The following is a 27,366-nucleotide window of genomic DNA, read 5'->3' as shown; positions in this document are numbered from 1 at the left end:
CGAAGCTATGGTTGCTCTGGCTGTTCGAAACTACAAATCACCAAGATCTTACCTGAGTTCTCATCACAATGTGGGCAATCTGGTGGGCTCGCCAGAAAGCCATTCATGAGAACGAGTTCCAGAGTCCGTTGTCAACCATGAGCTTCATCAGGAGATTTCTGGAGGAACTAGACATCGCAACTATTCAAGCATCACGTGTGCAGCCGGGCCGCTACTCAGCTACGAAGGTGCGAGCTTGGTTGCCACGAACAGGAGAATCAGCAAAAATAAATTGTGACAGAGCTATCTCTACTCTGGGGGAGAAAGGAGCATCGGCTGTAGTGTGCCTAGATAGGTCAGGAAAATTTCTAGGGGCATCAGCGGTGGTTTTTGATGGCTTGATCGACCCGTCAAGTTTGGAGGTGCAAGCTTGCAGCGAGGCTCTTGCCCTTGCACGTGACTTGAATTTGCGGAATCTCGAGATCGCTTCGGATTGCTTAGAGGTGATTACAAACATCAACAGAGAAGCTTCGCCAGTTTATGCGCCAATATTGCATGAGATCTTTCTTACCAGGAACCTTTTTACTTTTGTTGTTTTCCATTTTGAAAGTAGAGAGAATAATTTCAAGGCCCACTCGGTAGCAAAAGGAGTTGCGTCTCTGCCGATGGGCTGCCATGTGTGGCTAGGGGTACTACCAGACATTGCTTGTATTCCGGATAGGATGATCCTTGAATAAAATCCCCAGTTACCTTAAAAAAAGATAGATCTTGCATGAGCATAGGAAGTTTTTTGAAATTGCATACTGCGTTCCCCAACAGTCATCACCTACCAGGCCAATTTAGCAAGGCCACATTCAAAAAATAGATGATTAATGCTCTCCCAAAACTTGTGTCAAGAGGGTTGTTGGAAGGAGAAAACACATATTTCAAACTAGCTCGAAACATAAATGGAATTGATCATTCTCAGCTCAGCCTCTTCTCAACGGATTGTCCTTGGTCAATATATTACTCCTGAGCATCAACCGTATGAGGATCTATTTTATGAGGTATTTCAATCTTCTTAATTGATTTGTATCCAACTAGTCTAGAAGCTTTCAAATGCAAGTATAAATTATTCACCACAAACTTCTTCTTGCTATTGAAAGGCCGTGTGACTCTAGCTTTGGAATCCTTGAACTGAATCCACTAGCCGCTTCAATTATCATTGGGCATCAATTCACCATGTATGTTTCTTCTAAAATGGATAGCCTCAAAACCCTCAATTTTGACATATTGGATAAACACCATTTTTGTAAATTTCAGGGTGTAAAATCTAGGGAATAAATCTTCTATCACACATCTTCCCAAAACATTATTTTGGACCCATCTCCTAAAATCATTTTCGTAAACTGTTGAAATGTATGGTTAACATTCACCAAGCTTTGCAAAAAGTTTGAGCATCCAAACCATCTGTCTGGTGGGATGAGGATTTCCTACTCGGATATTTCTTGGATAGAAATTCTCGCCACAACCCATCAATATTCTCTAACTTCCAGAGCCACTTGGTTAGCAAGCATTAATTCATCAATTTTAGGTCCACACACCCAATCCACCACAACTTTTTGGCATACATATGGTGGGCCAGTTAACCAAATATTCTTTTTATTGTTACTTTCCTACCCAACCATCCTTGCTTTGCAGGTATAAAAATTCTTAAGTATTCCATTGGGAGCTTCCAGGAAACAAAGCATGAACACATGAATGCTAATAAGATAGGGGTTCACAAAAGGGACCCTATCCGCAATAGACAGCAAATTTTCTTTCCATCCAGCCATCCTCTTTCCAACTTTTCACACAACAAGATTCTCTTGAGAATTGCTCAATCTCTTAGCATCCAATGTCAAACCAAGATATTTCATAAGCAACAATCTAGCATTTAAAGTGAGTATCTACTAACAACTTCTCCCAAACAATAAACTCACTTATAAAAGTTTATCTTTTGACCATAGACTTGCTAAAAACACAGAGGACGATCTTTAAGTTTCTAGCATTCTCCAGGTTATCTTCCAGGAGGAAGGTGGTATCATCATCATATTGAAGTAATGCTAAACTATCACCCACCAAGTTGGGAACCATAGCACTAATCAAACTCCTCCTTCGTGTTTTGTTAACCAACATGGCAAGCCCATCAACAATGATATTAAACAATAAAGGGGATAATGTATCACCCATTGTAACACCCTTAAAAGTGAGGAAGTATGGATCAATCTAGTCATTCCCCTTTATGGCCAGCCACTTACATTGTTCCGACATCTCTTAATATGAATAATACAAGATTCTTTAGTGAGCATAAAAGATTTGACTTCATGAATCATACCCGAATACACTGACCTATCCTAATCATTGTTGGTAACCATGTTAACTAATTTCAGACAATCTGCTTCAATCAAAATCAAAGTGGTGCACCATTGTAGGGCCAATGATAAACTTTCAAGACACGTCGCAATTCATGATTCAACTGCGGTTGAGCAAATGCGTAAGTACCAGCAGGAGCTAAAGATACCCTCCACCCCAACATGGCGACCCTCAAAACCATACCCGCTTCATCAAGTCCATCAGCAAGAACAAATGAGACGTCTACGTTTAGCTTTAACCAACCATTCAAAAGGTGGCTTTCGTCGGACTTTTGCATTGACAATAGCTCTCTTATGGACATTCTTTATGGCGGACAAACATGACACATATGATAAAACAACCTTCTTTTTTAACACACCTTCTTCTGGATGTCGATCAATCATCATGAGCAAGCTGAGGTCACTGCAAAAAAACTATTGAGATACATCAATGGTTGGAGGTACCTTATCATGAACCATCTCGTTCGATACGTACCAACATGCATATGGCATTTTCTAAAGTGGAGCTAAATTTTAGGGAGCGGAGTAGTCACATAGGGCGTGTTTGGTTGCTTTCGCTGCCGGGCCTGGCTCAGAGGGGAAAAACGAGTCAGCCTGAGCAGGGCCTGGGTAAGCAAAAATAGGGTAAAAAATGTAGATGACCAGTTGATTGGTTGCCTGCATTGGGCGTCTTGTCATTGAGATGCAATTTTCACCCGGCGTTTGGTTGCATACATGCATATATTACCAGCGTTAACAACAAAACTTAACAGCCACCATGTTGGGCTTGACATTTCGTCAAACACTTTGAGCGTGCCGGAGCTTCCACTGCCCATCGTGCCTACCACCAGCTCATGGCGACCGTGGACGCACCCGACTCGCTGCCGTGGTCGTGGCCGCACCCGGCTCGTCGCGGTCGTGGACAAGCTAGAGCTGGCCGTTGTTGAGGATCTTGCCGCGCCCGTCGCCTCTCGGAGAGCCTCTGCGCTGGCCGCCTCGTCTTCGCTGCCTCCCCCCGCGCTCTCGTCGTCGTCGCCAGCAACAGCGGAAATCGCGTCGCGGTCCAACTCGGGCGTGGCGCCGGCTCCGGCCGTGGCAGCTAAACACACCTTGGCAGCGCCTAAGGAGACGGCAGCACCTCCGGAGCCGTCACGTCGCCCCGCCGGCTCGCCTGCTCCACCACCAACGCCGTCGTCTTCGTTGTCGCCGTGGCCTCGTGCACCGGCTTTAGTGACGTCTGCTGGCTGTCCACCCACGTTGTTGTGCCGTTCTCCTCGAACTTGATTGATATGAAGGAATCTGCAGACCGATCAATCCGCCCGTGAGCCAAAGCGCAACCAATTATTGCATCTGTACGCCGTACGAGTGGCAACTTACTGTCGAGGCTGGCAACGGAGGCGGCGGCGTCGCCCTCGGCGTCCTTGTCCTCACAACCGCCGCCGCCATCATGGTCGTGGACGACCTCGTCGGGGTGGTGGTGGCGGCGGGAGGAATCAAGGCGCTGGAGGAAGGACCCGAGCACGGACACCTTGGGAAGCGAGCTGGAGATGTTGCCGTCCGGCGGCCGAGCGCCCGGCAATAGGGCCACGTCGACAAGTAGCTCGCGTCGTTGACTGGCGGGCGCGCGCGGCCGCCGCCGTTGTTGGACTTGGCGGCAAGGAGCGGCGCTCCCAGAGGCAGTGCGCGCACACGCCGACCAGCAGCTCCCTCAAGGGATTAAGGATTAGGGGGGAGAGAGAGAGGGGAGATGGATTAACTCGAGACACGCGTCTCCATAGAGCCACCCACGTGCGCCTCGAAGCATCGCTCGGGCCTGGCTCTCGGGAAACTGCCGATTCGGTCGTTTCCAACGAGGGGTGCGGGCTCAACAGTGTATGCGAGGAACGAAACAACCGAGGTTCAAAAAGATACTGCACTGCACAGGCCTGGTTGGGCTCGATGTGGGCAACCAAACTCGTCCATAGTAGCCCATAGTACACCCACATCTTGCAAATCCGGCCCCGCAAATACCCGCGGGCGTGCCCAGGTCAGTGGAGCTAGTGAATGTCAGACCAATTGCATCGCAGAAGGTTGGATCCAAGGAGATCGAGGACGATCAGTTACACATTCATACCATGCTGAGCAGTACTGATCTGGTACATTCATAGCAAAAAAAAAGGTACTGGCTCCACCGATTTACCTGACTGAGAAAGGAAAAGAAAAATCGACGTAATCAGCGGTAAAAACGTGTGGGTGAGTAAAACGGAGAGAAAATAACGGCCCGTCCCAGCTCCAACCCAATCCTGTTCCCCCTCCACCCATTTCGTTTCAATTCCATTCATCCTCCTCCGGTCCTCTCCCCAATTAAGACCAGCCGCGACCGCCGCCGCCGACGACTCCCCCTCCGGCACCCGAAATGGCGTGATCCCCGCCCTCGATTCCCCTCGCCCCCCGCCGTTCAAATACCTCCCCGTCCACCGCGACCCCTCACCCCCCATCCCTGAATCGCGGAGATCCCCGCATCCCGGCGCCCCCGAACCCTAACCCTAGCCACCCCCTCCCCCACCATGAAGGCCTCCATCAAGTTCCGCGACGACGACCGGCCGCTGCTGCGCGCCAAGGTGCCCATCGGCGTGCTTGGGCTGCCGTTCCTCTCCGGCGTCTCGGCCGGCGGCGACTCCGAGGACCTCCGCTTCGACCTCTCCACCGCCTTCCCCTCCGGCCCGGGGCTCCGCCTGTCCTACCGCCCCAACGACCCGCTCCAGCCCTTCGCGCTCTCCATCCGCACGGGCCTCGGCGTGCTCGGCTCCCCCATCCGCGCCCCCTTGGCGCTCTCCGCCGAGTTCAACCTCCTCTCCTCCAACCCGCCCGCCTTCTCGCTCCTCTTCAAGCCCCGGCTCGGCGACTTCTCCCTCGCCAACTCCGTCCGCTCGCCGCCCGTCCCCGACCCCCCCGCGCTGCCGCTGTCCCACAAGCTGTCCGACCTCACCAACGGCGACGACCACGACCATGAGGGCCACAAGGAGTTCTCCCTCAACGGGAACGGGTTCGCGGCGAACACCACGGCCGCCGGGAACACCGGCGGAGGGGTGGGCATGCTGCTGTCCGGGATGCGCCTCACCACCAGGAGCATGCTGCCTCTGTGGAACAGGGCGAGTCTGAGGTTCCAGTGGGGGCTGCGTGTGCCACCAGAGCTGAAGGCCGCACTCGCAGACGATGGATATGGGCGGAAGGCGGGGAGCCTGGCTGTCAGCAAGCTGCCGCTGCTCGTCATGAACAAGATCACAATTGAACAGACACCACGCCAGCATCCGAAGTCTGAAGAGGACAAGAAGGGGAAGAGCGCGCCTGTAGCCCAGGGAGAGGAATTCTCATTGCTGAAGAGGCAGCTGGAGGCCCTGAACGATGAGAGCATCATGCTGCGGCACACTGTGGAGGGCCTGCGTGCTGAGATTGGGGTCAACCGAGCTATCTCAGTTCCCAGCAAAGGCGACGCTCGAAGGATGCCGGCATTGTCGCCGCCTCTGCAGACTACTTTCCCTGTGAAGCCTGATCTCCATGGAAATGGGAAGGAGCTGGCGGCCGGTGGACCGAATGATGCGAGCGAGGAGCTGAAGAAGGCACTCGAGGCCCGGAGGAAGTGAGCCATTACTGCATTAGTGCTTGCTGACATTGCAAGCTCTGCAATTTTACATATATATTTTGATCTTAATAATGTAGGTCGGTAGGCAGTTTGCATCCTTGAGTGGAACCAAACGACATTCTCATAAGGTGATTCAGTAATTTTCCATGTTTTCCATGTCGCTCGTGTTAGGATATGCCATCATGTATAAACCTTTGTTTTCTGTCTTTGCAACTTCCTGTTAGTAGAGGTTTCAAATTCTATTGTGATGTTCAGAATCCTTTTGTTGACCAGATGCCATTCTGGAGGCATTTTGGTAAACTTGGTTGCTGTGATAGCTTTGTGCAAGTGGAGGCATTTTGGTAATCTTGATCCGGCATCTATGTGCAAGTGTGCCTAGTTGCAGTTAAAATCTGGGGCCAACTTTTGCTTTGCCTCAGAAAGTGGCAGGAATCAAGGAGCCTGAAAGCGAGAACAGGGAAAATGAATGATCTGACTCCACAGTAAACACTTTCAAAATACTTAGGGAATGGTCCTCAGTGGTACTACTAGAAGATAAGTAGAAGAGTTATGTAACAGTCTTCAACAGTAAGATGCTTCTTTGTGTGCTGCTATGCTTTGATGAGTGTAGTATTTAAGGAGTCGATGCTCCTGTCGCCTTCATCCGCTTGCTGGTAAAATCTGAAACTTACCTTTGCATCCGGCATCCAAAGAGTTCCTCCAGTAACGAAGGTTCCTCCTGAAATACAAAATTGATGCAAATACTGGTCTGACATGGGCGGCTCGTTTAAAACCTCTTATTTTAGAAACAAGTTGGTTTAAAACTTGGTGTGCTAGAATCCTGAACTCACTACTTGAAAAAAAAAATACTTCCATCACTCTTTCATCCAGAACAAAGATTGACGGTAGATATGCACTCGTAGACTCATTTGCAGTGAAACAGGAGGTTGCAACCCAGTCAGGCCCCACCTGTCAGCCAGCGAACCAAATGGACACCGCTGGCCAGATTCAAATAATTTCCATGCCCTGGAAGTTTGCAGTGTGTACTCTGAGCATCAGGCGTTCCGACGGTCAGATACTACCACTGCTTTGGATCAGTTTAGCTCAGTGACGCGCTGCAACAGTTCAACTGTGCTTTGTAACCTTGCGCGCTTTGGCACGTCAGGCTAGCGGTAGTGGCGTGGCCGATCAGTGATCAGGGGGGGCAGTATGGGCATTACGCAGGAATTGGCCCGCGGTGGGCCCCGGTTTGAAAATGGCCCTCCCTCTACGGCTCCACCCACCTCTTTTCTATTTGCCCAAATGGCGAAAACGCCCCTGAGAAACCAGGAAATCGCCTGCGCGCGCGGCTATGAACTCTGGGCCGTATCCGTCCTTCCGATAAAAATCAAATCGGAGGCGAGGGAGGGACGAGGAGGAAAAGGAAAAGGCTGACGACGGGAAAAAAATTTGACGGAGGAGGGCGTGGGGGAGGGAACCTACCAGCCTGAGACGGCACCACCACCGCCGGCGGCTTCCTCGCGAGAGAGCACGGCACGGTGCAGAGGGCTGGGGCGCATGGCGGGCGGATCAGACGGCCCCGACGTGTCGGCCGGCGGCGAGATCTGGGGCACGCTGGAGGAGCTGCTGCTGGCGTTCGCCGTGTGCCGGCACGGCACGGCCAGCTGGGACTCGGTGGCCACGGAGGTGCAGGCGCGGTGCCCGCTCGCCGCCCGCCCCCGCCTCACGCCCGGCAGCTGCCGCCTCCGCTTCCACCAGCTCCACCGACGCTTCTCCGCCGGCGGCGGGGCGGAGGAGGAGGAGCAGGAGGAGGGGGAGGTCGGCCCTGAGGCCGAGGCCGAGGCCTCCGCCGCCGACGGGTGGCTGGACGAGCTCCGGCGCCTCCGCGTCGCCGAGCTCCGGCGCGAGGTCGAGCGATGCGATCTCTCCATCGGGTAAAACGATTATACTCCAGTAGTTTACCCGAACCGATAAAACCACCGTTTGAACTGAAGGGAAACCATTCACCGCGCGCCTCGTGGCCCGTCCGATGGCGGATCCTGCGGCCGCCATTTTTCCAGAGCACGATGTTTATTTATTTACTTGTTGGTTTTGTTTTTACTTGTGACAGGACGTTGCAGAGCAAGGTGGAGCTGATGAAGGAGGAGCGGGAGCGGAGCCTGTCGAGCGGCGAGGCGAAGCCGGAGGGGGTGACCCGCGACGAGAACGTGTCGAGCGAGGAGCCCGGGCGGTCGTGCCGGGAGTCCAACTCCACAGATCTGAAGCGCCCCGGCGCCGCCGCCAAGGCGGCGGAGGAGGCGGCCAAGGAGGAGCTGTCCGGGGAGTCCAAGGAGAGCGCGGTGAGCCTGCAGTGCCGGCGGCGGAAGGCGAGCGCCGACGAGGAGGCCGACGAGCCGCTGGCCGCCCTGCTCGACAGGGTCGCCGCCAGGTTCGGCCCCGTGTTCGACCAGCTACAGGAGAGCCAGGTAAAAACCTCCATCAGAGTTACCGCCCCCGCGCTGCCCGTCTTGTCCCTCCTCCTCACCGTCGGCCGGAGTAGGTCAAAACTCGTGTTTACCAGGGGTGAAAACGAGGGGAGAACGTAGACGTACACGGTGAAAACCAAAGAGCACGGAGCATGTCAGATGCTGGGTCCCACCCTCGCGCGCTTAATCTAGGTGTTCGTCCGTCTCATGATACGGATATGGTTAGGCTGGCGCGCACGCACGCACGCGGCATGATGGCCTGCGATTAGGAGCACTGACCGGCCGGCCCGATCTACGTGACCGGAGCACAGCCAGCGCGTCATCGCGGTGCACGCACGCACGCACGCCGCACGCCTCGAGTGCCGCGTTAGGACACCCAGCCGGCCGGCATGGACCATCGCCGGCCGAACGGGTTGGGTGATGATGCGGGAGAAATTCTTTGCCGTTCAAAGCCACCGAGTGTCATCTCTAGCCGAGCGATAACGTCTGTTCGTTCGAGCTCGTGTCTCTCGCGGAAGAGAAGGGAGAAAAGTTGCTGCTTTCTGCGGGCTGCAACTGGATGATGATCCATCCGGCGATTCGATTCCTTGTCGCACGGGCCAGTCGGGTGCCGCGTTGCGGTCACCACCACATGGGCGGCCGTCCGTGGCCCGTGGGTGCATGCCGCCTCAACAGCAGCCGATCGAGGACTCGAGATGCTGCGGAGATATTTTTTTTTCTTCTACGCTTTCATTTGTGTTTTTTTAATAATTTTTGTTGTTTATTCACGTGCTGTGGGTCCGCTTTGGTTTTGCTGAGCTGCAGGAGAGCGAGTCGTACCGGGGCACGATCAGGCGGCACGTGGACCTGGAGGCCATGCGCCGGAAGCTGGACGGCGCGGCGGGCTACGCCAGCAGCGCCGAGCTCTACCGCGACCTGCTGCTGCTCTGCGCCAACGCCGCCGTCTACCTCCCGCGCCACGCGCCCGACCACGCCGCCGCCGCGCTCAACGCCCTCCGCCTCGTCTCCGCGCAGGTCTCCGCCTCGCTCCGCGAGGCCCCGGCCAAGCGGGAGCCGCCGAGCGGCGCTAATCCCCCACCTGCGCCGGCGGCGGGGCCGGACTCGCGGAGGGCCGAGGCCGACATCGTCGGGCCGCTGATCCAGAAGGCTGCCAAGCCGCTCATCTTCTGCCGCAAGAGGAGCTCCATCGCCAAGGCTGCCGCGGCGGCGGCCGTCGCGAGGAAGGAGGAGGCCGCGGAGAAGCGGGACGTTGAGGAGGAGGCGGAGAGCGACGGCGAGAAGAAGGCCGCCCTGGCCGCGGCGGCCAAGGGCAAGGCGTGGGGCACTGGGACGAAGAAGACCCGGGGACCCGGCAAGAACTCCGCTCTGAGCCGCAAGAAGGCGGCGGCAGCTGCGGAGGAAGCGGCTGCGGCTGCGGCGGCGGCTGACAAGAAGGACAACGGGGACTCGGACGGGGCGGCCGCCGGTGGGCTGCCCAAGAAGCGGATCGCCGTGGACTTCCTGAAGCGGCTGAACCAGGGCAAGTCGTCGCCCCCGAAGAAGAGAGGGTCGCCGCTGACGAAGCGGAAGCGGTCGGCGCCGGCGCCGGAGGAGGAGGAGGAGGAGCCCAAGGCCAGGAGGGGGGCAGGCAGGAAGAATACCGGCCGCGGTGGCTCCAAGGCAGGAGCCAAGGCTAGCGCGACGAAGAAAAGCGTCGGGCGGCCACAGAAACGGGGCGCTGCTCCGGCGACGCCGCCGCCGGCAAAGAGGGCCAAGGTGAACAGGTCGGAGAGGTCCTCGTCGTCGTCGAGGCGAGGAGGAAGGAAGTAGTCGCAAGCTAGATGTAGCCGGTAGAGCTTACGTAGTAGTATTAGGAAGTGTGTGATAGCTTCAGCTGTGTGTAAATCATGTAGTGTGCTTGCACTGTTAGGACACTCACCACTGAACTGACGACATGTTGTAATCGGACTGACAGATCGAACGACGTCCCTCTCTCTCTCTTTCTCGCTCTCTCTCGCGTGCGTAGCGCAGAAGATGCGGGCAAAGTGACGGTGAGCGGCGAGCTGCATCCGGTAGCGGCGCCGGATTTGGAGCAAAGGATAGAGTGGAGGGTTCACGCGACGACCTCTGAAATAAGCAAATGCAACTTTTATTTTTCTAGTCTACTACTTCCTCCGTTCCAAATTACTCGTCGCAGAAATGGATGCATCTAGAAAATACATCTAGATGCATCCATTTCTGTGACGAGTAATTCGGAATGAAGGGAGTAGTAGTAAAGAGTAAGGTCAAACGTCCAATGGATCAAACAAAAATATACTCCGGATCATCTAAAAAACCAAAGAGTATGCTTGAAAGTTCTACAAAACCTCACACTCCGTCGTTCCGTCGTTCGTCCCCACTGATGTGAGGTGGTTACGATGAGAAATGGCATAGCCGGGATTCATCAAGCTCCTTATTTTTCAAGCACGAATACAAAGGGCGCGTCTGGCAGATAACAAGTTAACAACTCGCCTTTGCCACCGGCACGCAGGAATAGCTCACAGCAGCGACCTGATCCGGTCGCCCTCGGTCTGGACACGGTCCCGGGTGACCTCGGCGAGGCTCCGGCAGCCGCAGAGCGCCATGGCCAGCTCCAGCTCGCTGTTCAGCATCTCGATCACGTGCTTCGCCCCGGCCTCGCCCCGCGCCGCCAGCCCGTACAGCACCGGCCTCCCCACCTGAAACCACACGCACACAACACTTGAATAAAAAACCTTTTTGGGTTTTGCATGCACAATGCTTGCGGACGTAGGTACTCCCTCCGTTTCAAATTACTCGTCGTAGAAATGAATGTATCTAGAACTAAAATACATTTAAAAACATCTATACCTGTGACAAGTAATTCGGAACGGAGGGAGTACGTACCATGACTGCCCGGGCACCGAGCGCCAGCGCCTTGAGCACGTCGGTCCCCCGCCGGATTCCGCCGTCCACCAGCACCGGCACCGCCCCCGCCACCGCCTTCACTACCTGCACACACGACGGCACCGTGATGTCCTGGACTCTGATCGAGAGATCACAATATACAACGGGGAGTTGGAGAGATTTGGGTACTGGGAAGAGGAGGCCTAGAATTCTTTCATTAGCCATAAAGTTTACCACATTTGAACTGACATGCTTTTTTATGAGGGGGATTCGAACTGATATGTTGGCTCTGTTTGGATTCATGAGTTAGATTTAGTTTGAGCTAGTTTGGGCTCAAATAGCCCTAAAGTATCCAAACATGAGGGCTAGTTTGAGCTAGTTGCATCTAACCCGCCCATAAAAACTATCCCACCAAGGTGCTAACTGAAGTCAGTTCTTCTAGTGCATTTATTGCCAATCTAACCCTGTCATTCAAACACCTCTTTGGCTAGAGTTAGTTCAGGGTTAATCATGAGCTACAAACTAACTCTAACCTCTAACTAAGTTAAAGTATCCAAACATGGCCAGTAATAACACCGCACCACGGGCCAAAATGGGTCGTCCACTCCCGCTCCAACATGGCCCATCTAAATAACGCACACTGCGTCGAAGGCGTAACTTCAATTTCACTTCTAAATAATTCCCTATAATAGGAGGCGGAGTTCCTTCAAGTTCATTTAGTGATGTTATTTGGAACAGGCCACTGAAGCATTGCTATGGTCTTCAGGGTCAGTTGCCACACCGTGATCAGAGATAATGTGGCTCAAGTGTCCAAGTTTAGGTTGAGCAAACATGCACTTACTTCCATTGGCAAACAATTGGTGTTTCCCCAAAATCATGAACCTTGTTTGCAGATGTTCTAAGTGTTGTTCCATGTGTTTGTTGCACACTAATATATCATCCATAAAAAATTAAGACAAACTAATATGATCAAATAGGATTTCATTGGGCACTTTCATGTTAAAGGAGCATTGGCAAGCCCAAAAGGGCATCACCCTGAACTAGAACCGTCCATGTGTGTCTTAAAAGTTGTTTTATATTCATCCAGGGGAGCCATTCTTATTAGGTGATACCGAGGTCTTAGGTCCAGTTTAGAAAACCAACTACGGTCAAGCAATTCATCTAATAATACCAGAGAAAACTTATTTTTTAACCATGATCTTATTTATCTACTACAACTATAAAAGAATGAAAGGGCGGAGAACCAATTCATCATATCCATCCAATCTTGCGATCTGACGGTTTACATCATTCCAACATACTAAATATGTTTTATGCTTTAATTACCCACCATGACATTAGCTTTTAACCTCTCTCTTTGACAAGGAAAAAAATGTTGGCTCCGGTTATCCTCTCCCCACGCACCTCGCACGATGCCTCGGCAGTTTACCGCCCGCCAAAGCCCCATGCCTCGACGACTTGACGCGCTGGCGGACCGGCGGACCTCCGCCTCCACGAGCTGGACGACCTCCACCCGACCACCTCTTTCCCGACACTTCGCCTGACTGGCGACCACCTTCTCTACGCGCCGACAGACTTCCGCTTCGAGGCACCGTCGGACCTCCGCCCCCAACATGTTTCCCGCCCTAACTTGTTTCCCGACGCGATGGCGGACTGAAGGACCTCCGGCTCGACGCGTCAGCGGACCTTCGCCTCAACCTCTGCCTCCCCAACCAGCTGAACGAGTGTCGCTTTTGTTCTTTCTGGTATGGACCCCTTCCACTCTTCACATGTGTCTTCCGTTGTGTGCATCCGTGCTCTGCGTGGGTGTTCAGTTTGTGCGGGTTCTGTGCCTGGATCGCTGGCATGTGTGTGCTCCATTGGTGAATGACAAATTTCTGAATTTTTGTGATGAACAATGTTTACGTTAGTTTAGGCAGCTCACCGGCATCCATCATGGTGTGCCATTTAAGAATTAATCAAGATTACCTTTCAGGCTTGTTCCGTTACCTAGCAAGTGAGCTGATGATCAAGAAATCATGTTTAACTATCAATAAGTGATCTCATTTCTTTGTTCAGTGAAGTGATTATGTCGATCTTGTGAGGAAAAAAGATAGGCCAAGAAAGCCTGGGCCAAGAAGCCTGGGAGGTTGTCTACAGTCACTGGCCTGGTATGTGATCTGCTTGCATCTTTTCCTGATTACCTCACAACTGCAATTATCTACGTTTTATATCAACCATCGTTTTATCAATTTAATTCATGAGTTTGTTTTCTCGAATTTACATGTATGCGTTGATGACATGAAATCTGAACATATATTTGTTTGACAGTGAGTGCTCCTGAACATGTAAGTATAGCCGGGAGAGTCATGTATTCGCTCCATGCCATAGCTCACCAACCCCGAGCCGTTGCCGCTGTCGAAGACATCTTAATATTAAACAGTATGTATTATTTTCACAAGAGAGTTTCCTCACCACGTGGTGTTAATTTTGATCCATATGATTTCTCGCACAAAGAATGCATCTATATGACATGAGGTTAGTCTTCTTTAATTCCTTTCTGATATTAATTATTAAGCATCCTATCTCTTGGTCTTAAAGTTTTCAAGAAAATGATTTATTTTGTTTAGTGCCATTGAAGAGATGTGGATAAAGATATCAAGTCGTAATTTCATTGTGCATCATGCTTTTTGTGGGGGTTTCACTGCTTTTCTTTTTTGCATGATTTCTCAACATGGTAGCATGGTCTATCATATTAAACCTCTTGTTTGTGTGCTAGATCTATTTCGCTATACAGGCCAACATGTGTTGGGTGCATGTAAGACTCCATATATAGGATGCACATCATAATGTTCCAGTCCATAGGTTCTATCCCCCTTTATCTTTCTCGATCTCGATTCAGTTGGTTGTATTTCTTGTTTGCAGATAATTCGAGATGATTTAAGTGACGTGACGACATGCATGTAATTTGAAGCTGGTTGCAATTAGTAATCCCTAAAAATGATAGATTGACTGAGGCTAGCGGAATGCTTGAAAAATCGTATATTTACATTTGTTCTCTCCAAGATCATGTAGCGGTGTGATTATTTTTTGCAGTTTCCCTAATTGCCATTTTCTCTTATTCTAGCTTATATTGTTGTGTTGAAAACACTGGAGGGATGTTACTGAAGGAAGATTCAACAATAGGTAGAGTTTTTGTACTTACCGGTTATATATATTGACATATGACCATAACTGAACAATGTTGAGTAATCTTCTAAATTAATATGAGATTTTTTCTGCTGAAAAACAGTTTTTTATGATACTTTGCAATTTCCATGTTTCGGTTGAGCTTCTTATGATCTATCAATAAGGCCTCTCAGGTTTTAAATTTGTGATTAGATCGTAGTGTATAAACCAAAATGAGTCTATGATAATGGAAATAAATTGACTACGCTTACAGTATGAATGAGTCTATAATAAGCCAAAATGATCTACGCAGTGGTTTCTATCAATATATTACTTTTAGCTACGTAAATTCCTCTGACAGCCAAAGGCCTGTCTATTAGTATCTTTTGTATCTGATGGGATCTTGTAACGAGAAAAAACCTTCGAAGCAAGAAACAGGGAACAAAAAGCTTGATAGTATTGTACTATTTTATCTAACTGAAAAGTTATGTGTACTCATCAATACGTGCATTTGCACGTACACGATTACTAGTGTTCCTATAATTTACACAAAACCTTCAAGAGCCATCTTTTTAATTGGCAATACGGGTGAAGCAAATGGACTAAGAGTGGGAGTAATGATGCTTGCAATAATGATCTAAGCTACATGTCGTTCTGTTTCATCCTTTTATAAAGGAGAATACATGTATGGTCTTGAATTCATAGGAAAGATACCAGGAAGTAGATGTATATCATCATCTAGAACATTCAATGGAGGCAATGTAGTTGGTTCCTGAAAATGTCAACACAATGCTATAGAAGAGGTTGAACCACCATATGTGTGGCTGCAGAATCTTTTTATTGTATGCTCCACCAAAATACTTGTTCCAGGAATAACACATGAATTTCAAAAGGAGATTCGTTGTTCACTCCATGTAGAATGATCAAAACACCATTATAAGGAAATTGCACCCATTTCCCCTTTTTGGTGGAAGGTCAGAGCCACCAACTGCTCCAGACAGTCTATGCCTAAGGTCATGTAATAGCCTCCTAAGCCCACCACCTTCATCGAGTAAGTGAGTGTGTGCTCTTGGACTCAGTAGCTTAGGTCCTGATTTCTGTATACAAGAGAGCACTACACCATTGTCTACTATCAAAGCTCGGTAGTGACTATGGTTCAACTACAAATCTGGGCAACAAAGCTGAATCCAAATAAACCATGTGAACTACCTGAGTCAAGAAGAATGGGTACCACTTGACTACTAATGAGAGCTTTAAGTGTGATGGTCTTTAAATGATCACCTCCTGACAGTACATTTACTGAAGTTGAAGCTCATCCATTGATGCTTCTTGAGCAACCATAGCATCTAGCATTTCATCAGAAAGAAGCTCACATGTCTCAATGGCTTATAGCTAAGCAGGTTATCATTTTCCATAAACACGCCTTGGCCCTACTTTCATTTTTCTTCACAACTAAAACAAAGGCAATGTAAAACTGCATCTAATCCCCTTGGTGGATTTTGATAGTTAATAATCTTGTAGTAGGTATTAGTTCCTTGAGCCAATCCGTGTTTGCATATCTCTAACTCTACCTGTTACTTTCACTTGCATGTCTTTACTTTCTGCTGCTCCTACTCTCGTAAACATGCAAACTTGCATGTTTACGGTGCTTGATAGATTGCTAGAAAAGCCTAAAATTGCCTCTAAAGCGTGTCATTAGTTTCTGCTGCTCATACTCTAGTAAACTTGCATGTATGTACTTTCTATTACTCATACTCTCGTAAACTCCACATTAGTTCGGGCCTCCAACAACATTCCTAAGAATTTACTAGTACGATCGCAAGGATATGAAGCGCGTCAGATCAACGCTGGCTCTGGTACCAACTTGTGATGTTCTGGACTCCAAGCGATCACGATCCAATGAGGTCTTGGAGAGAACTCGGGATCATGAAAGAGCAAGAAAGAAGGAAAAACAATAGAGGAGTAGAGGATCCAATAATGTTCATCCATTTGCTACCAGATTTGAACGATTGTATCACGGGCCTCAACAGCTCACCCACTCCCATCCCAACATGGCCCATATAAATACCGACACCACACTTCACATTGATACTGTAACTTTAGGTTGCATCTTCCTTTGTCTTCCTGTTGCGAGGCGCAATGCCTGTCAGCATTAGGGAAGCCTCACTGACAGAGGCACCGCCTTAAAATGTCTTTTTTGAAAGGAAAGTTTTATCGCCTCGCTCGCCCTTTGCATCGACTGATGCACACCCCTTTTAAGAATATATGACATAAAATCTACTCGATTGTCCCTGCTGATCAAAATGGAAGAAGGGAAAACCGATGAGCATGCTTCAGTATACCTCTTCGAGCACGGATATGGTGGCAGGCGCATAGTCAAGCTGCCGACCGCCGTGGTTGGACACGATCACACCGGCCACCCCAGCCTCCACTGCTTTCCTAGCTGTTTGTGCCCCACGGCGTTCAGTGTCACGGAGAAATAAATGATGATTAACAAGTTGCAACATTAACACAAATTTATTCTCTCAATTCCAGTCAAGATGCTTTACAGTGGTTACAGACTTACCATCTTCGGCCGTGACAATGCCCTTCAGTAGAATCGGCAGGCTGGTTATGGATTTCAGCCACTCCACTTCCTGCACAAAAGGATTATCGCAGACAGAATGTCAGAATTCATGTTCCAACTTCTAATATACTCCTGCAGGATTGGCTCCTTGTTTTTGGGCATCAGTGCAGCAGCCTACTACTGGAGCAGTTCAAGGTTCCTGTCTTCCTATATAGACATACCGGGTAGGTCTCCACGTGTATATCAGCATGTTCTATGGCTATGGATGATGCAGAGTTGCAGAATTGTCCTTGAAACTACTGTTGAATATAGTTATGTCTTATGAAGTACTGAAGCACATGATATAGGATCTACAACTGTAATTTGCATATGGGTCCAAATTTTTCAGTACCTTCCATGATAAAGATGGATCCAGCGTATCACGCGCATATTTCTCAATCTGCGAGCCGCCTGTCTGGAAATGCGAAATATGAGTTTGTACTTGCATGAACATTTTGTCCAGAACGAACAAATTATTTTCTAGTAAATCTACTCACGGTATTAAGATCATCTATTGAAATTAAACCTTCGAGGTTTGGCTTCGGAGAAGCAACCATCCTGCATGACCAATCGGATCAGCAAATTGAACATAAGAAGTCTGAACCGTAGCGATTGTTTAAGATCTTGAAATGCCATATAAATATCGTTTAGGTTTAATTTCTGGCATTGAGGCATCTGTGTGCTTATCAAAATTTAACCTTACTGAATCGATTATGTCATATTATTAAGATGGTAGTAAGAGAACCACCAGATTCACTTTAAGAGAGAAATTCCCATATTGTTATTTTGGTGGGTTCAAACTATAACAATGCAGATTTACCAGCCATATATTTGAGCTATTAACTATATGCCAGCATTAAAGTTCTAGAACAAAAATATAATTTTATCTCCAAATTCTTCTAGTATATGTAGAAAAAAAATGTTGTACAAAGAACTTTTAAAATAGAATTGTACTTATTTCTAATATCAGCTTCACGTCGACCGAACACAGGAGTGTCAACTGTCAAAACAATTGCCTTGAATCCATTACTCTCGGCCCGCCGTACCAATGTTGATGAAACATCTCTCTTCTTAAACACCTATGATGTTGTAAAAAATAAAATTAGAATGACATTATCATGAAAAGAATTATTTCTGGAGCTTGAGGCCTAGATGTCATACAAATAGCTGATAAAAACGAATCGCATTACAACTGGAAGCAACCTCCTCGATTCTGCAATTGGATGAGAAGGATAGCACCTGTACTTGAAAAATACAAACATGTATAGAAATCCACAGCAGAAATAAAAGTCGAGCGAAAGATCCTGTTATCAGATGTCACCAACCATTAGGCTATTACATGATGCTGCAGCTTTTGCTGTAGCCACCTCCCCTGAAATAAGCATTGAGATGTAGGGATATCACCAGAGCTTAGATGCCACATTTTAACATTCTGAAATAACTTTAGAATTTTGGGACCTTCTGGGGTTGCTACTTTGTGTGACCCCGTTGGTGCAACAATTATGGGAGAGGGCATGTTATATCCCAACAAGCTTGTCGACATGTCTATGTTGCTGACATCTACAAGAACCCGAGGTCGTAACCTGCAGAATACACACCAAGAAAGTCTTCAAGTCTAAACTCTTCAGGTCAATGAAGATTTTACCTATAAGATTCAAGTCTATAGGAAAGTACAAAATTCTTCCATATGCTGCGATATTGTCCCTCAATGTGTGTTCATCCTCCGCTCCTCCGTTGATGTAATCATAGTGCATCTTTGACAGTGCTTTTTTGGCCAGTTCTTGATACTCACGAATGTTGACTGGTAGATTATTCTCCATTTCTGCTGGTACATATAATGGTTATAGGTCATCCAGCTGATGCAAATATCTATTTAACCATACATCGGTCCGGAATATAGTTTTAACACATGACCAACTAGCTGCTAGAACCCCATCATTACATCTTTTAAACATATACAGAGCTTCAACTTCAATTGATGTCCCTATATTCCCCCTTGCAAAGAAAATCTCTCTTTATACTTCAGAAAGAGCTATAAAATACAGTAATAGCTTCCTTTTGGAGCTGCCCTTTTTTTAGGCAATTTGTTTTTCTTTCGAACATGAGGCGAAATGCGTGTCGTTTCCCATTAGAAGTACACACACAAAGATGGACAAAACATTTACAAGGGTAAACCGACAAAGCCAGAAAGAACCAAAAATACCAAAAAAAAAAGCCTAAAAGCTACTAAGAAAGAAGTAGCCAAAACCACATTGCTACCACTGTCTATTGTTGGACCGCAGGCCACGCGTGCAGATTATGCCATGAAGCCTATTGCATTTGAGGGAGGTCAAAAGGCTGTAGCTAGAGGGGGTCGCTTCTTGTTGCACGCATTGGGGAGTTCATAGCTTGTGTCGTAGTTCTGGTCGTTTTGGGTCCCTGTCGACACTCAGAAACCGCAAAACACATCTAAAAGTTCACTGCCAGAAATACAAAATTACAAAGCTATATTCAGATCAACGAGACCGGTGCTAGCAATGGCTGCAAACAATTTGTACTATTCCCCACTTCTATTATTAAATGAAAGGCCGTCCCATCAGCCTGGTCACCCACAGAAATCAGACGCAAAGAGAGCCGGAGAAATACAGCAGATCGAGAGCGGAACGGCCGTACGAGACAGCCAACTGAAGCAGGGCGTGGAGCAGCAAGCAAGCAACATACCGAGGGAATAGGGCAGCAGTGGAGATATCCGGAGGATGAAATGACCAAGGATTGCTAGCTGCTGGCTGGGAACGGATAAGATGACCAAGATGTTACGATCCTTGCCGCTGGCGCCACGCACAGAGGATTCAGATCAAACTTTGGATGTAAAAGGGGTACAAAATCAACAGGGAACTCGAGGAGGAAGAGCAGAGGAGAAGGGGAAAGTAGCTATCCTACAGTCAGTTCATCGTCGATGCCTTTTCTCAGGTTGGCCGATCCCCTTTTGTCGGCCTGCAAACCAGCCACATATCCACCACGGCCCACCTCATCTTCCAGTCCATGACAGAAGAATAAAGACAAGGCGGGACATGCCAATTTCAAACAGTACCGAACACGTCGATGCCGGATTTCAGCGAGGCGTTTCTGCGCGTATGACTGGCAGTCTAGCATCAGGGAATCGCTGCCTTCTATTGCAAAACAAAAATTTAATAATGGGTTATGCTATTCAGCGGCGGCTCGGTCAACTATGAAAAGAAATAAAATGAAGCTAAGCCCATTTTGCTCTTTTGCAAGTCATGATTTTTTTTTTCATATAACCGAGGTAATTGCATGGAGGTGCCACAATTGGGGCAGTGCGTGCGGATTGGTACCACTTTATGTAATCTTTACACGTTTAGTATCAAGAATAGGGCATGCGGCGACAGGACGATCTAAACGCCGTATGAATAGGTATTGATGCTGAAACTGACCAATGGGGCCCTCCCGTCAGGTGCCACGATGGCCAATCCGCGCGTGCCCGTGTGTTGACTCGGACGAGTCCGCCTCGGTCGGTCTTAACCTGGCTCGTTCGAACCAGTTCAGTCAGTCGCCCCCTACCTCTCCCCTCGAACCCTACCTCTCCTGCTCGGCTGCTCTGCGCTAATGGCGTCGGCGACTCCGGTAGGTGGCGCGAGCGGCGAGGGCAGCAACGTCGGTGGAGACCTTTCCAGCTTAGGTAGCGCCGCGACAGGAGGAATCGACAACGGTGGCGGCTACTCCAGCGATGCTGATGATTTTTTGGAGTCGGCGTTGTCCATGGAGCAGCGGGTGCGGATGGCACAGATTTGGGTGGTGAACCCTAGCACTAGCCATCATTGGACGCATGGATCGGAAGTGTGATGTAAGTTATCCTTTCCTCCTTCTCTGCTAACTGAAAATGGGGATTGGGGTTAGGTTTACTTTCTTCCTTTTTCTGTTAACTCCAAATGGGGATTAGGGTTAGGCATCATTGTTCTTCCTTGCGTGTCAACTCAAATTGTGGATTAGGCCTAACTGTTCATTCAAATTGTGGATTAGGGTTAACTGTTCATTCTTTTGTGTTCTGTTAAGATAGATTGTGGATTAGGCCTACTAATTACTTGAAACTGTCTTTGATTTGTAGTTTGTATGATGACATTTGGGAGGTTAGGATCCATTTTGATGCTCAGGAAAAATTATCTTCGATATATAGGATTACATGACCATTTAGAGTACAAGGCAGTGTAGAATAAATCATATGCTATCCTACTTTCCTAAATAACCATGATACTCGACACTCTCTGACTTGTGCTCCTCGTCCTCTCGTCTCTGCAACAACCAACTAATGAACAAGTGTGGTGTAGGCATCATAATTGCGTGCATAAGTTTCTTGCGGTTTCCAGTCATAAGAATTGGCCCACCTACTTTGCTTCATGTAAGTGCGCGTCTCGATGGATTCAACCGTTCAACTCAAACTCTAACATTCTTGCGCCAGATTTGTACTATGTTGCTTGAGCACATCGCTCATGTTGTGAAGCGCTCACAAAATCATTATTTTTGAGAATATGTAAAGTACATACCATATAGAAGTTATGAATTACAAGAGAACATATCCGCACTGTAAACATTGTTACAGGTACACACCACACCGAAAATAAGAAGACTACTCTCACAAAAGAGCTAAGACATCCTGCACCCACACCCTTTCAATTAAGCAATTCGTTTAATGTTTTGCACCACAAACGCAATGATTGAACGTTGCGCCAGATTATGAAACACCCTAGGGTTGCGCTGCTTTCAAAGACTACACGCAATTAAGTTGACCACTGAGTCAAAACCTCTCTGTACGTTGTTGTGCTCACAGAATTCCATTGCTCGTTTGCATGGCAGTGACAAGCCACGTGAGAAATTCCTCAACAGAGAAAGAGAAATAAATTTTATAGCTGTAAATATAAATTTAGTCACGAGTTTAGCCGTTTGGAAGAACGACAGCTTGTTTAATTGAACGATGTATCCGTGATGAACATAATTTTTTTTTAAAAAGTAATATGCGGTGAGCGTGGATCGAACACGCGACCTTCAGATCTTCAGTCTGACGCTCTCCCAACTGAGCTATCCCCGCTTACATGTTCGGTAGCACATATAATCTTTACAAGTACTGTTAAATTGTCCAGATTTGAACTATGTTTTTTTTGTGAGGGATACACGTAAACGAGCTGTCAAGTGGCCTGTTGGCGTGTTTTGTTATCGGGCAAGTGCTCGCCTCGTTACACCAGTTTCAAAAGAAAAGATAGGGAACATTTCTTTTCAGAGTTATCGTCCCGGTAAGAAATACAGAGAATGTTTTTCTCAAGGACCTTCAGTTTACTGATTACTAATTATTCCAAAATACAGAACTGTTATGGGGAAAAATACATTATTTTGTACTCCCTCCGGTCCTTTTTACTCTGCATATTAGGTTTATCTGAAGTCAATCTTATCCAACTTTGACCAAGTTTATATAAAAAATTATTCACATTTACATAACAACACCAATATCATTAGATTCATCTCGGAATATATTTGCATATTATATTTATTAGATATTATAGATGCTAATAATTTCTAATATAAATTTGATCAAACTTAGCTAAGTTTGACTTTCGGCAAATCCAATGTGCAGAGTAAAAAGGACCGGAGGGAGTACACTACAGTACAGCCAGTATGCCCACTGCAAAACTCAGTGCGCATAGGAGAGGCAAAGAAAAACGGAGATTTCGGCCAAGGTTAATCAGCTGTCGGCACCGAACACAAAGAATCTTCAGCTGATTTATGTTAACAACAATTTCTAGAAAATTAGTCACTTCTAGTCCATCAGAGAGGAAAGGCGCCATTAAAGCTTTTTCGTTCCATCTGGATTCATCCTTGCCAGGTCCGAATTTTGAGCAGGCAAATAAACTCATCTCATGGAGCAGCAACTGCCAAATCCACCTTCTTTTGGTAGTCCAGTTTTCCATCACATGGCTTCTTTGTCCAGTGATGATCCAGGAAGGTGGCAATCTTCCAACATACTTCTCATATCAACTAACAGGCAATGCCGTTCCTACCCGTGTGATCACCACCAGAACCCATTCGGGCTTCCATGGCCTTATCCTCTGTTATATGAAGACTGGTTAGTGAAATAGGCAAAGTAGTAATGTAACTGATTTGTGTATCATCCATGGAAATATAAATTCCTGATTGCTGCGAGTAATCATTAGTTAATGCATGGAAATTGTCCAGAATACCTCTAAAGAAATACAGATAATGTAATTTGTCCATTAATGATATTATTACTTTTACAGTGCTTTTTCAAGGTAGCATTGGCAAATAACTTACCACTTTCGCTATCTGATGCATCATCAAGACTGGCAATTGCATCAAGTAATGACTGCTCCTGGTCCTGCAAGGACAATTACTTTGCCTTACGGTTCTCAAATAATAGACTTAAGGAATTACAAGCAAGCCTTTCCCCATCATACACTGCTTTCGACAGGGAACGACCTCAAGATAGACAAGTCAACTCACTGTTAGCAGTTTCTTTGCCTTTTCAATTTCATGCACACTTGGATTTGACAATACCCTCTCGACCTGCATCAAGAAAATAAAGTTGTGAGCAACAAACAGTATCTGACTACCCTGTGATGTCCGATCCTTCAATATAAATTTACCTCAATCACGACACTCTGAGTGTTAGGCACGTCAATTTCACCAATATTCCTGTTGATGCCATTTTGAGGTGGACCATATTTATTTGGATGCTCATTCTGAGATAGTCTCCCTCTACCATTGTTGCTTTGGTTCCTGTTCAACAATGGACCAGAAGGGCCCCAACCATCTCGATTTGAGATGCCTTGATCATCACGTTCCCATCTTATATCTTCAGGTCTCATCTGTGAAAGAATTGTTCACCTCCTATTGGTTAATTATATAGTTAAAAGGTGGCGATCATACATTCTGAGCAAATAAGCAAGTAAAAAATTATTCCATGCCAGAGTGGACAACTGATTAAACAAATCTCCATAGTCCGGTGAAAAAACAAAGCATAAGTCTCCATGTAGACTAAACTAATGGTCAACTAGATTAACTCTAGAGTGCCGAATATCGGCCCCTATGGATACTAAAGATATTCATATTGGGAAATTTTAAGCCATGATACCACTCTCAACTGCAAATCATTTCCCCACTAATTTATATTCCCTCAGTTCGGAAATAAGTGCGATGTTTTAGTTCAAAGTTTCAAACACTTATTTCCGAACGGAGGGAGTATATGGTATTGGGCACATGAGCAACCAGCCTCTGCTTCACTACTGGAGTAAGTCAGCACATTATGGCACGTGTAGCATATAAAAAAGGGTGGATAATTCATAGCAAAGGGTTGAAAACATGAAAAAAAATGGATCAAATTCTTAAAGAAAATACATAATTAGTGTACAAATGAGGAGCAAGGAGTAAGAAAAGAAAGATAAAGAACAATAGCATCAAAGGCTTGAACGATGCTTACATCACAAAGCCTGACAGACTCCCATGACTCAGTTGTTTTGCCCATGTCATAGACAAGAGCATGTTCGCCCTGAAAAGGATCAGGAGAGTAGGTAATATTACTTAATACAGATGCATATCTGCATCAAGGAGAAAAATAGGTAAAGTTGGAACAAACCGTAGCAGGATTGTAACGGGTTATAGTGGCCTCATAGAAGTTGTTATCATCTGGCCATCTTGTAAAAACTTTCCGGCTAATCAATGAGGTCGGATCCATGGATGGTAATGCCAGTGGCGTAGTCTGTACATGCATCAACAGATTGCCATAAAATTGACCCGAATTCAGAAGAACATGGCGTACAGCATTCCAAACATACCGACTTTGCTCTTTTCCCCCTTGATGCTGAAGATGGTCCCCACTTTGACGAAGAGGGGACAGAATGTGAAGACATAACAGGGGACTGGAGGCCTGAAGAATGCGAAGGCATTAAATGAGATGGTCGTTGCCTTTTAGCAGTTGGCCCAGGTTCTCCATCGTGAAGAACTCTGCTGCCACGATGCAGCCCACTCGGGGTCCCACCTCCCTGTCTCAGCTCCCTATTGAAAAATTAAGATAAGTAAATGATTAGGTAAATATGACGATTAAGTATAACATGTTACGGAAAAATGGGTCCTGTATGCAAAGACCTCATTCCACGGATGGCCCCATCTTCATTAACCTTGTTTAATAGCTCCCTGTGTTCCTCATCAGAAACTCTCAGTTCCTTCCTGAGTTCAGAAATCAGACTTTCTTTTTCCTGCACAAAAGCATGAGTATTAATTAATTTTCAGCTGAAATCAGCAACAGGACAACCAGTGGTTACTGAAAATGTAGCCATTAATTTCAGTGTGCAGATAATCACCCAAGACAATGCATCAGATTGAACTTTGAATGCCCTAAGAACACCAGTGTACGCCTCTTGCTCAACCAGATGTACTTGGCTCTCCAAATCATTGTGTGGCCTTGCATAAGGAAACGGTCCAGCTGATGCTCTCCCATTCCCACTGAAAGATCGTCCTCTTAGTCCTCTATTTTGTGACGAGGGGAGATCATCGTCCGTCCCTGCAAGCAAGAGCGAGGAATCAGTACTGCAGCATATTCAAATGCACAATTTGGCTGCAAGCTTGCAAGTACTCATAACACGAAAGCACCTCATAAAAGGTCATAAAAAATGATGTTTATAATTTGTGGAGTGCAGGGTCAACCGCATGACAAGCCAATCATGAAGAATTCACAATTTGGCAAGAGGTTCGAGAAGCTCACAATTGCTCAGGGATGACTGGATTTCTATTTATCAACTAATCAATCTGCAGTACCAAGGGCTAGGCAAAAGGCACTACTTCTCCAGGGCCATGCAAATGTACACATTGTTCTATAAATTTAACAAATTTCAGTTATCTATCGGCTCAGCTTTGCTAGAAAGCAAGAGGCACAATATATACTTGGTGCATATTCCAATTATTTGGCAATAAACGTATGCCAATCTCCTCCAGATATTTTCCTCCAGGAATCTAACAAGCCATGCAAAAGAATGGATTTTTTCTGCCCGGCCAAGTTTACGGGGTCAAAGTCAAAACAACATGTTGATTCAGGGCAAGGGATCAATAATCAAATGCACAATTTGACTGCAAGTCATCATAACGCAAAAGCACCTCAGAGGTCATAAAAGATGCTGTTAACAATTTGTGCAATACAGGGTCAGGCGACTGCCACGGCAACTATGACAAATTCACAATTGGGCAAGAGGTTCGAGAAGCTCACAACAGCGCAGGGAAGAATAGATTTTTAGTTATCAACTAATCTGAGTCTGTAGTACCAAGGGTTTGGTAAAAGGAACTACTTTATGCTCCTGTCTCTTCAGGGCCGTGCAAATGTACACGTTGTTCGATAAATTCAACAGATTTTCAGTTATCTATGGGCTCAGCTTTGCTAGAAAGCAAGAGTAAAAATTTATACTTTGTGTCTATTCACGTAATTAGGTACTATTTCGTATAACTTATGCCAATTTCCTCCAGGAATCCAACAAGCTGCGCGAAATAATTGGGCTTTTCCGCCCGGCCAAGCTCACCCGGCCAAAAAAGCACGTAGATTCGAGGCGACTCACCGCTGCTATCATAGGGGCGGTACCCCATGGGATTCATGGACCCGGCTGGCGCGCCGAGACGGAGGAACCCTAGGAATCAGCCGAGTTCCTCCCCCAGATCCGAACGGCGCGGCGGGACCGAGCGCCAACGGATCCGAGGGTATACGGAGCAGCCCGGGGCCGGGCGGAGGCGTGCCTGGGGGCGCCGGAGGCAGATTCGGGAAGGTTTTGCGGCGTGGAATCGGATGAGGATTTGGGGCGGGCGACGGGGGGCGGGGCGGCAGGTAGGGTTCAAGGGGATCGGGAAATTTAGGAAGTAGACTTTTCCGATTTGCCCCCTGGAAAAAGGTCGGTTTCCCTCCGCGCGAAGAGTTTTGCACCGGGGCTGGTAATTTTGGGGGGGGCTTTATGCTAATGGCGCGTCTTACGTGGCGTTCTGGTGGCCGTGTGTTTTTCCGTCGGACCGCACGTGGGGGGCGCGGTCGTACTGCCGTACACGAGTCCTGTTTGTGCACGCACTGGCGCAGCCGGACTCCGGCGCGGCGACACGAGACTTCCGGTTCCCATGAGCGGCGGCGCTCTGTTTCTGCTTGCGGTGGTGCAGCCGGACTCCGGCCGGCGACCGGCGAGGCGCGCAGTACTGCCGTGGCTAAACCTGGGCATTCCTCAGGCCAGGTTCGGGCCAGGCTCAACCCCGACGGGCAAAGTCTACGCTCGAGCCTGGCCCGGCCCG

The 27,366-nt window shown here is 47.7% G+C and overlaps 5 protein-coding genes and 1 non-coding gene across 6 annotated transcripts; 2 read left to right on the top strand and 4 right to left on the bottom strand.

Moving 5' to 3' along the window:
• Positions 1–2,253: 2,253 nt before the first annotated feature.
• LOC125509779 (uncharacterized) lies at positions 2,254–4,828 on the bottom strand. Its single transcript, XM_087524195.1, has 3 exons — positions 4,628–4,828; positions 4,531–4,534; positions 2,254–4,058 (listed from the first exon to the last, which is right to left on the bottom strand). The coding sequence occupies exons 1-3, from the start codon at positions 4,826–4,828 to the stop codon at positions 3,472–3,474; spliced, it is 792 nt and encodes a 263-aa protein (XP_087380321.1). The 3' UTR covers positions 2,254–3,471.
• On the top strand, positions 4,626–6,230 carry LOC125509778 (uncharacterized). The gene has a single exon (XM_048674812.2). The coding sequence runs from the start codon at positions 4,898–4,900 to the stop codon at positions 5,972–5,974; it is 1,077 nt and encodes a 358-aa protein (XP_048530769.1). The 5' UTR covers positions 4,626–4,897; the 3' UTR covers positions 5,975–6,230.
• Positions 6,231–7,303: 1,073 nt separating this feature from the next.
• On the top strand, positions 7,304–10,396 carry LOC125509776 (uncharacterized). Its single transcript, XM_048674810.1, has 3 exons — positions 7,304–7,886; positions 8,063–8,417; positions 9,222–10,396. The coding sequence occupies exons 1-3, from the start codon at positions 7,510–7,512 to the stop codon at positions 10,224–10,226; spliced, it is 1,737 nt and encodes a 578-aa protein (XP_048530767.1). The 5' UTR covers positions 7,304–7,509; the 3' UTR covers positions 10,227–10,396.
• Positions 10,397–10,693: 297 nt separating this feature from the next.
• Positions 10,694–20,027, bottom strand: LOC125509777 (peroxisomal (S)-2-hydroxy-acid oxidase GLO4). Its single transcript, XM_048674811.1, has 12 exons — positions 19,753–20,027; positions 18,727–18,874; positions 18,511–18,635; positions 18,378–18,424; positions 18,214–18,291; positions 18,007–18,131; positions 17,550–17,610; positions 17,405–17,467; positions 17,014–17,083; positions 16,790–16,890; positions 11,301–11,405; positions 10,694–11,113 (listed from the first exon to the last, which is right to left on the bottom strand). The coding sequence occupies exons 2-12, from the start codon at positions 18,870–18,872 to the stop codon at positions 10,934–10,936; spliced, it is 1,101 nt and encodes a 366-aa protein (XP_048530768.1). The 5' UTR covers positions 18,873–18,874; positions 19,753–20,027; the 3' UTR covers positions 10,694–10,933.
• A 2,032-nt stretch (positions 20,028–22,059) lies between these two features.
• TRNAF-GAA (transfer RNA phenylalanine (anticodon GAA)) lies at positions 22,060–22,132 on the bottom strand. Its single transcript has one exon. It is a non-coding gene; the product is annotated as a tRNA-Phe (tRNA).
• Positions 22,133–22,764: 632 nt separating this feature from the next.
• On the bottom strand, positions 22,765–26,954 carry LOC125509775 (protein EMSY-LIKE 3). The gene is made up of 10 exons (XM_048674809.2): positions 26,655–26,954; positions 25,413–25,612; positions 25,198–25,307; positions 24,888–25,107; positions 24,689–24,811; positions 24,533–24,601; positions 23,700–23,921; positions 23,557–23,619; positions 23,368–23,431; positions 22,765–23,144 (listed from the first exon to the last, which is right to left on the bottom strand). Exons 1-10 carry the CDS (start codon positions 26,689–26,691, stop codon positions 23,074–23,076), a joined length of 1,179 nt encoding a protein of 392 aa, XP_048530766.1. The 5' UTR covers positions 26,692–26,954; the 3' UTR covers positions 22,765–23,073.
• Between the last annotated feature and the right edge of the window lie 412 nt (positions 26,955–27,366).

This window comes from Triticum urartu, chromosome 5A (genome assembly GCF_056163025.1).
Source record: "Triticum urartu cultivar PI428250 chromosome 5A, HENAU_Tu73, whole genome shotgun sequence".
NCBI lineage: Eukaryota > Viridiplantae > Streptophyta > Magnoliopsida > Poales > Poaceae > Triticum > Triticum urartu.
Note: the sequence above shows the minus strand (reverse complement) of the source record. Positions and strands in the feature narration are given on the sequence as shown.

Excerpts from the sequence above, each read along its gene's own strand:
- LOC125509779 (XM_087524195.1), bottom strand. The coding sequence starts at position 4,828 with ATGGGGGGTGAGGGGTCGCGGTGGACGGGGAGGTATTTGAACGGCGGG.
- LOC125509778 (XM_048674812.2), top strand. The coding sequence starts at position 4,898 with ATGAAGGCCTCCATCAAGTTCCGCGACGACGACCGGCCGCTGCTGCGC.
- LOC125509776 (XM_048674810.1), top strand. The coding sequence starts at position 7,510 with ATGGCGGGCGGATCAGACGGCCCCGACGTGTCGGCCGGCGGCGAGATC. Across the intron at positions 7,887-8,062 it reads CGATGCGATCTCTCCATCGG|GACGTTGCAGAGCAAGGTGG; the intron begins GTAAAACGATTA and ends TACTTGTGACAG. Across the intron at positions 8,418-9,221 it reads ACCAGCTACAGGAGAGCCAG|GAGAGCGAGTCGTACCGGGG; the intron begins GTAAAAACCTCC and ends GCTGAGCTGCAG.
- LOC125509777 (XM_048674811.1), bottom strand. The coding sequence starts at position 18,872 with ATGGAGAATAATCTACCAGTCAACATTCGTGAGTATCAAGAACTGGCC. Across the intron at positions 18,425-18,510 it reads CAAAGTAGCAACCCCAGAAG|GGGAGGTGGCTACAGCAAAA; the intron begins GTCCCAAAATTC and ends TGCTTATTTCAG. Across the intron at positions 17,468-17,549 it reads CAATAGATGATCTTAATACC|ACAGGCGGCTCGCAGATTGA; the intron begins GTGAGTAGATTT and ends TCGCATTTCCAG.
- LOC125509775 (XM_048674809.2), bottom strand. The coding sequence starts at position 26,691 with ATGAATCCCATGGGGTACCGCCCCTATGATAGCAGCG. Across the intron at positions 25,308-25,412 it reads AATCTGATGCATTGTCTTGG|GAAAAAGAAAGTCTGATTTC; the intron begins GTGATTATCTGC and ends GCTTTTGTGCAG. Across the intron at positions 23,922-24,532 it reads AGTCTGTCAGGCTTTGTGAT|ATGAGACCTGAAGATATAAG; the intron begins GTAAGCATCGTT and ends ATTCTTTCACAG.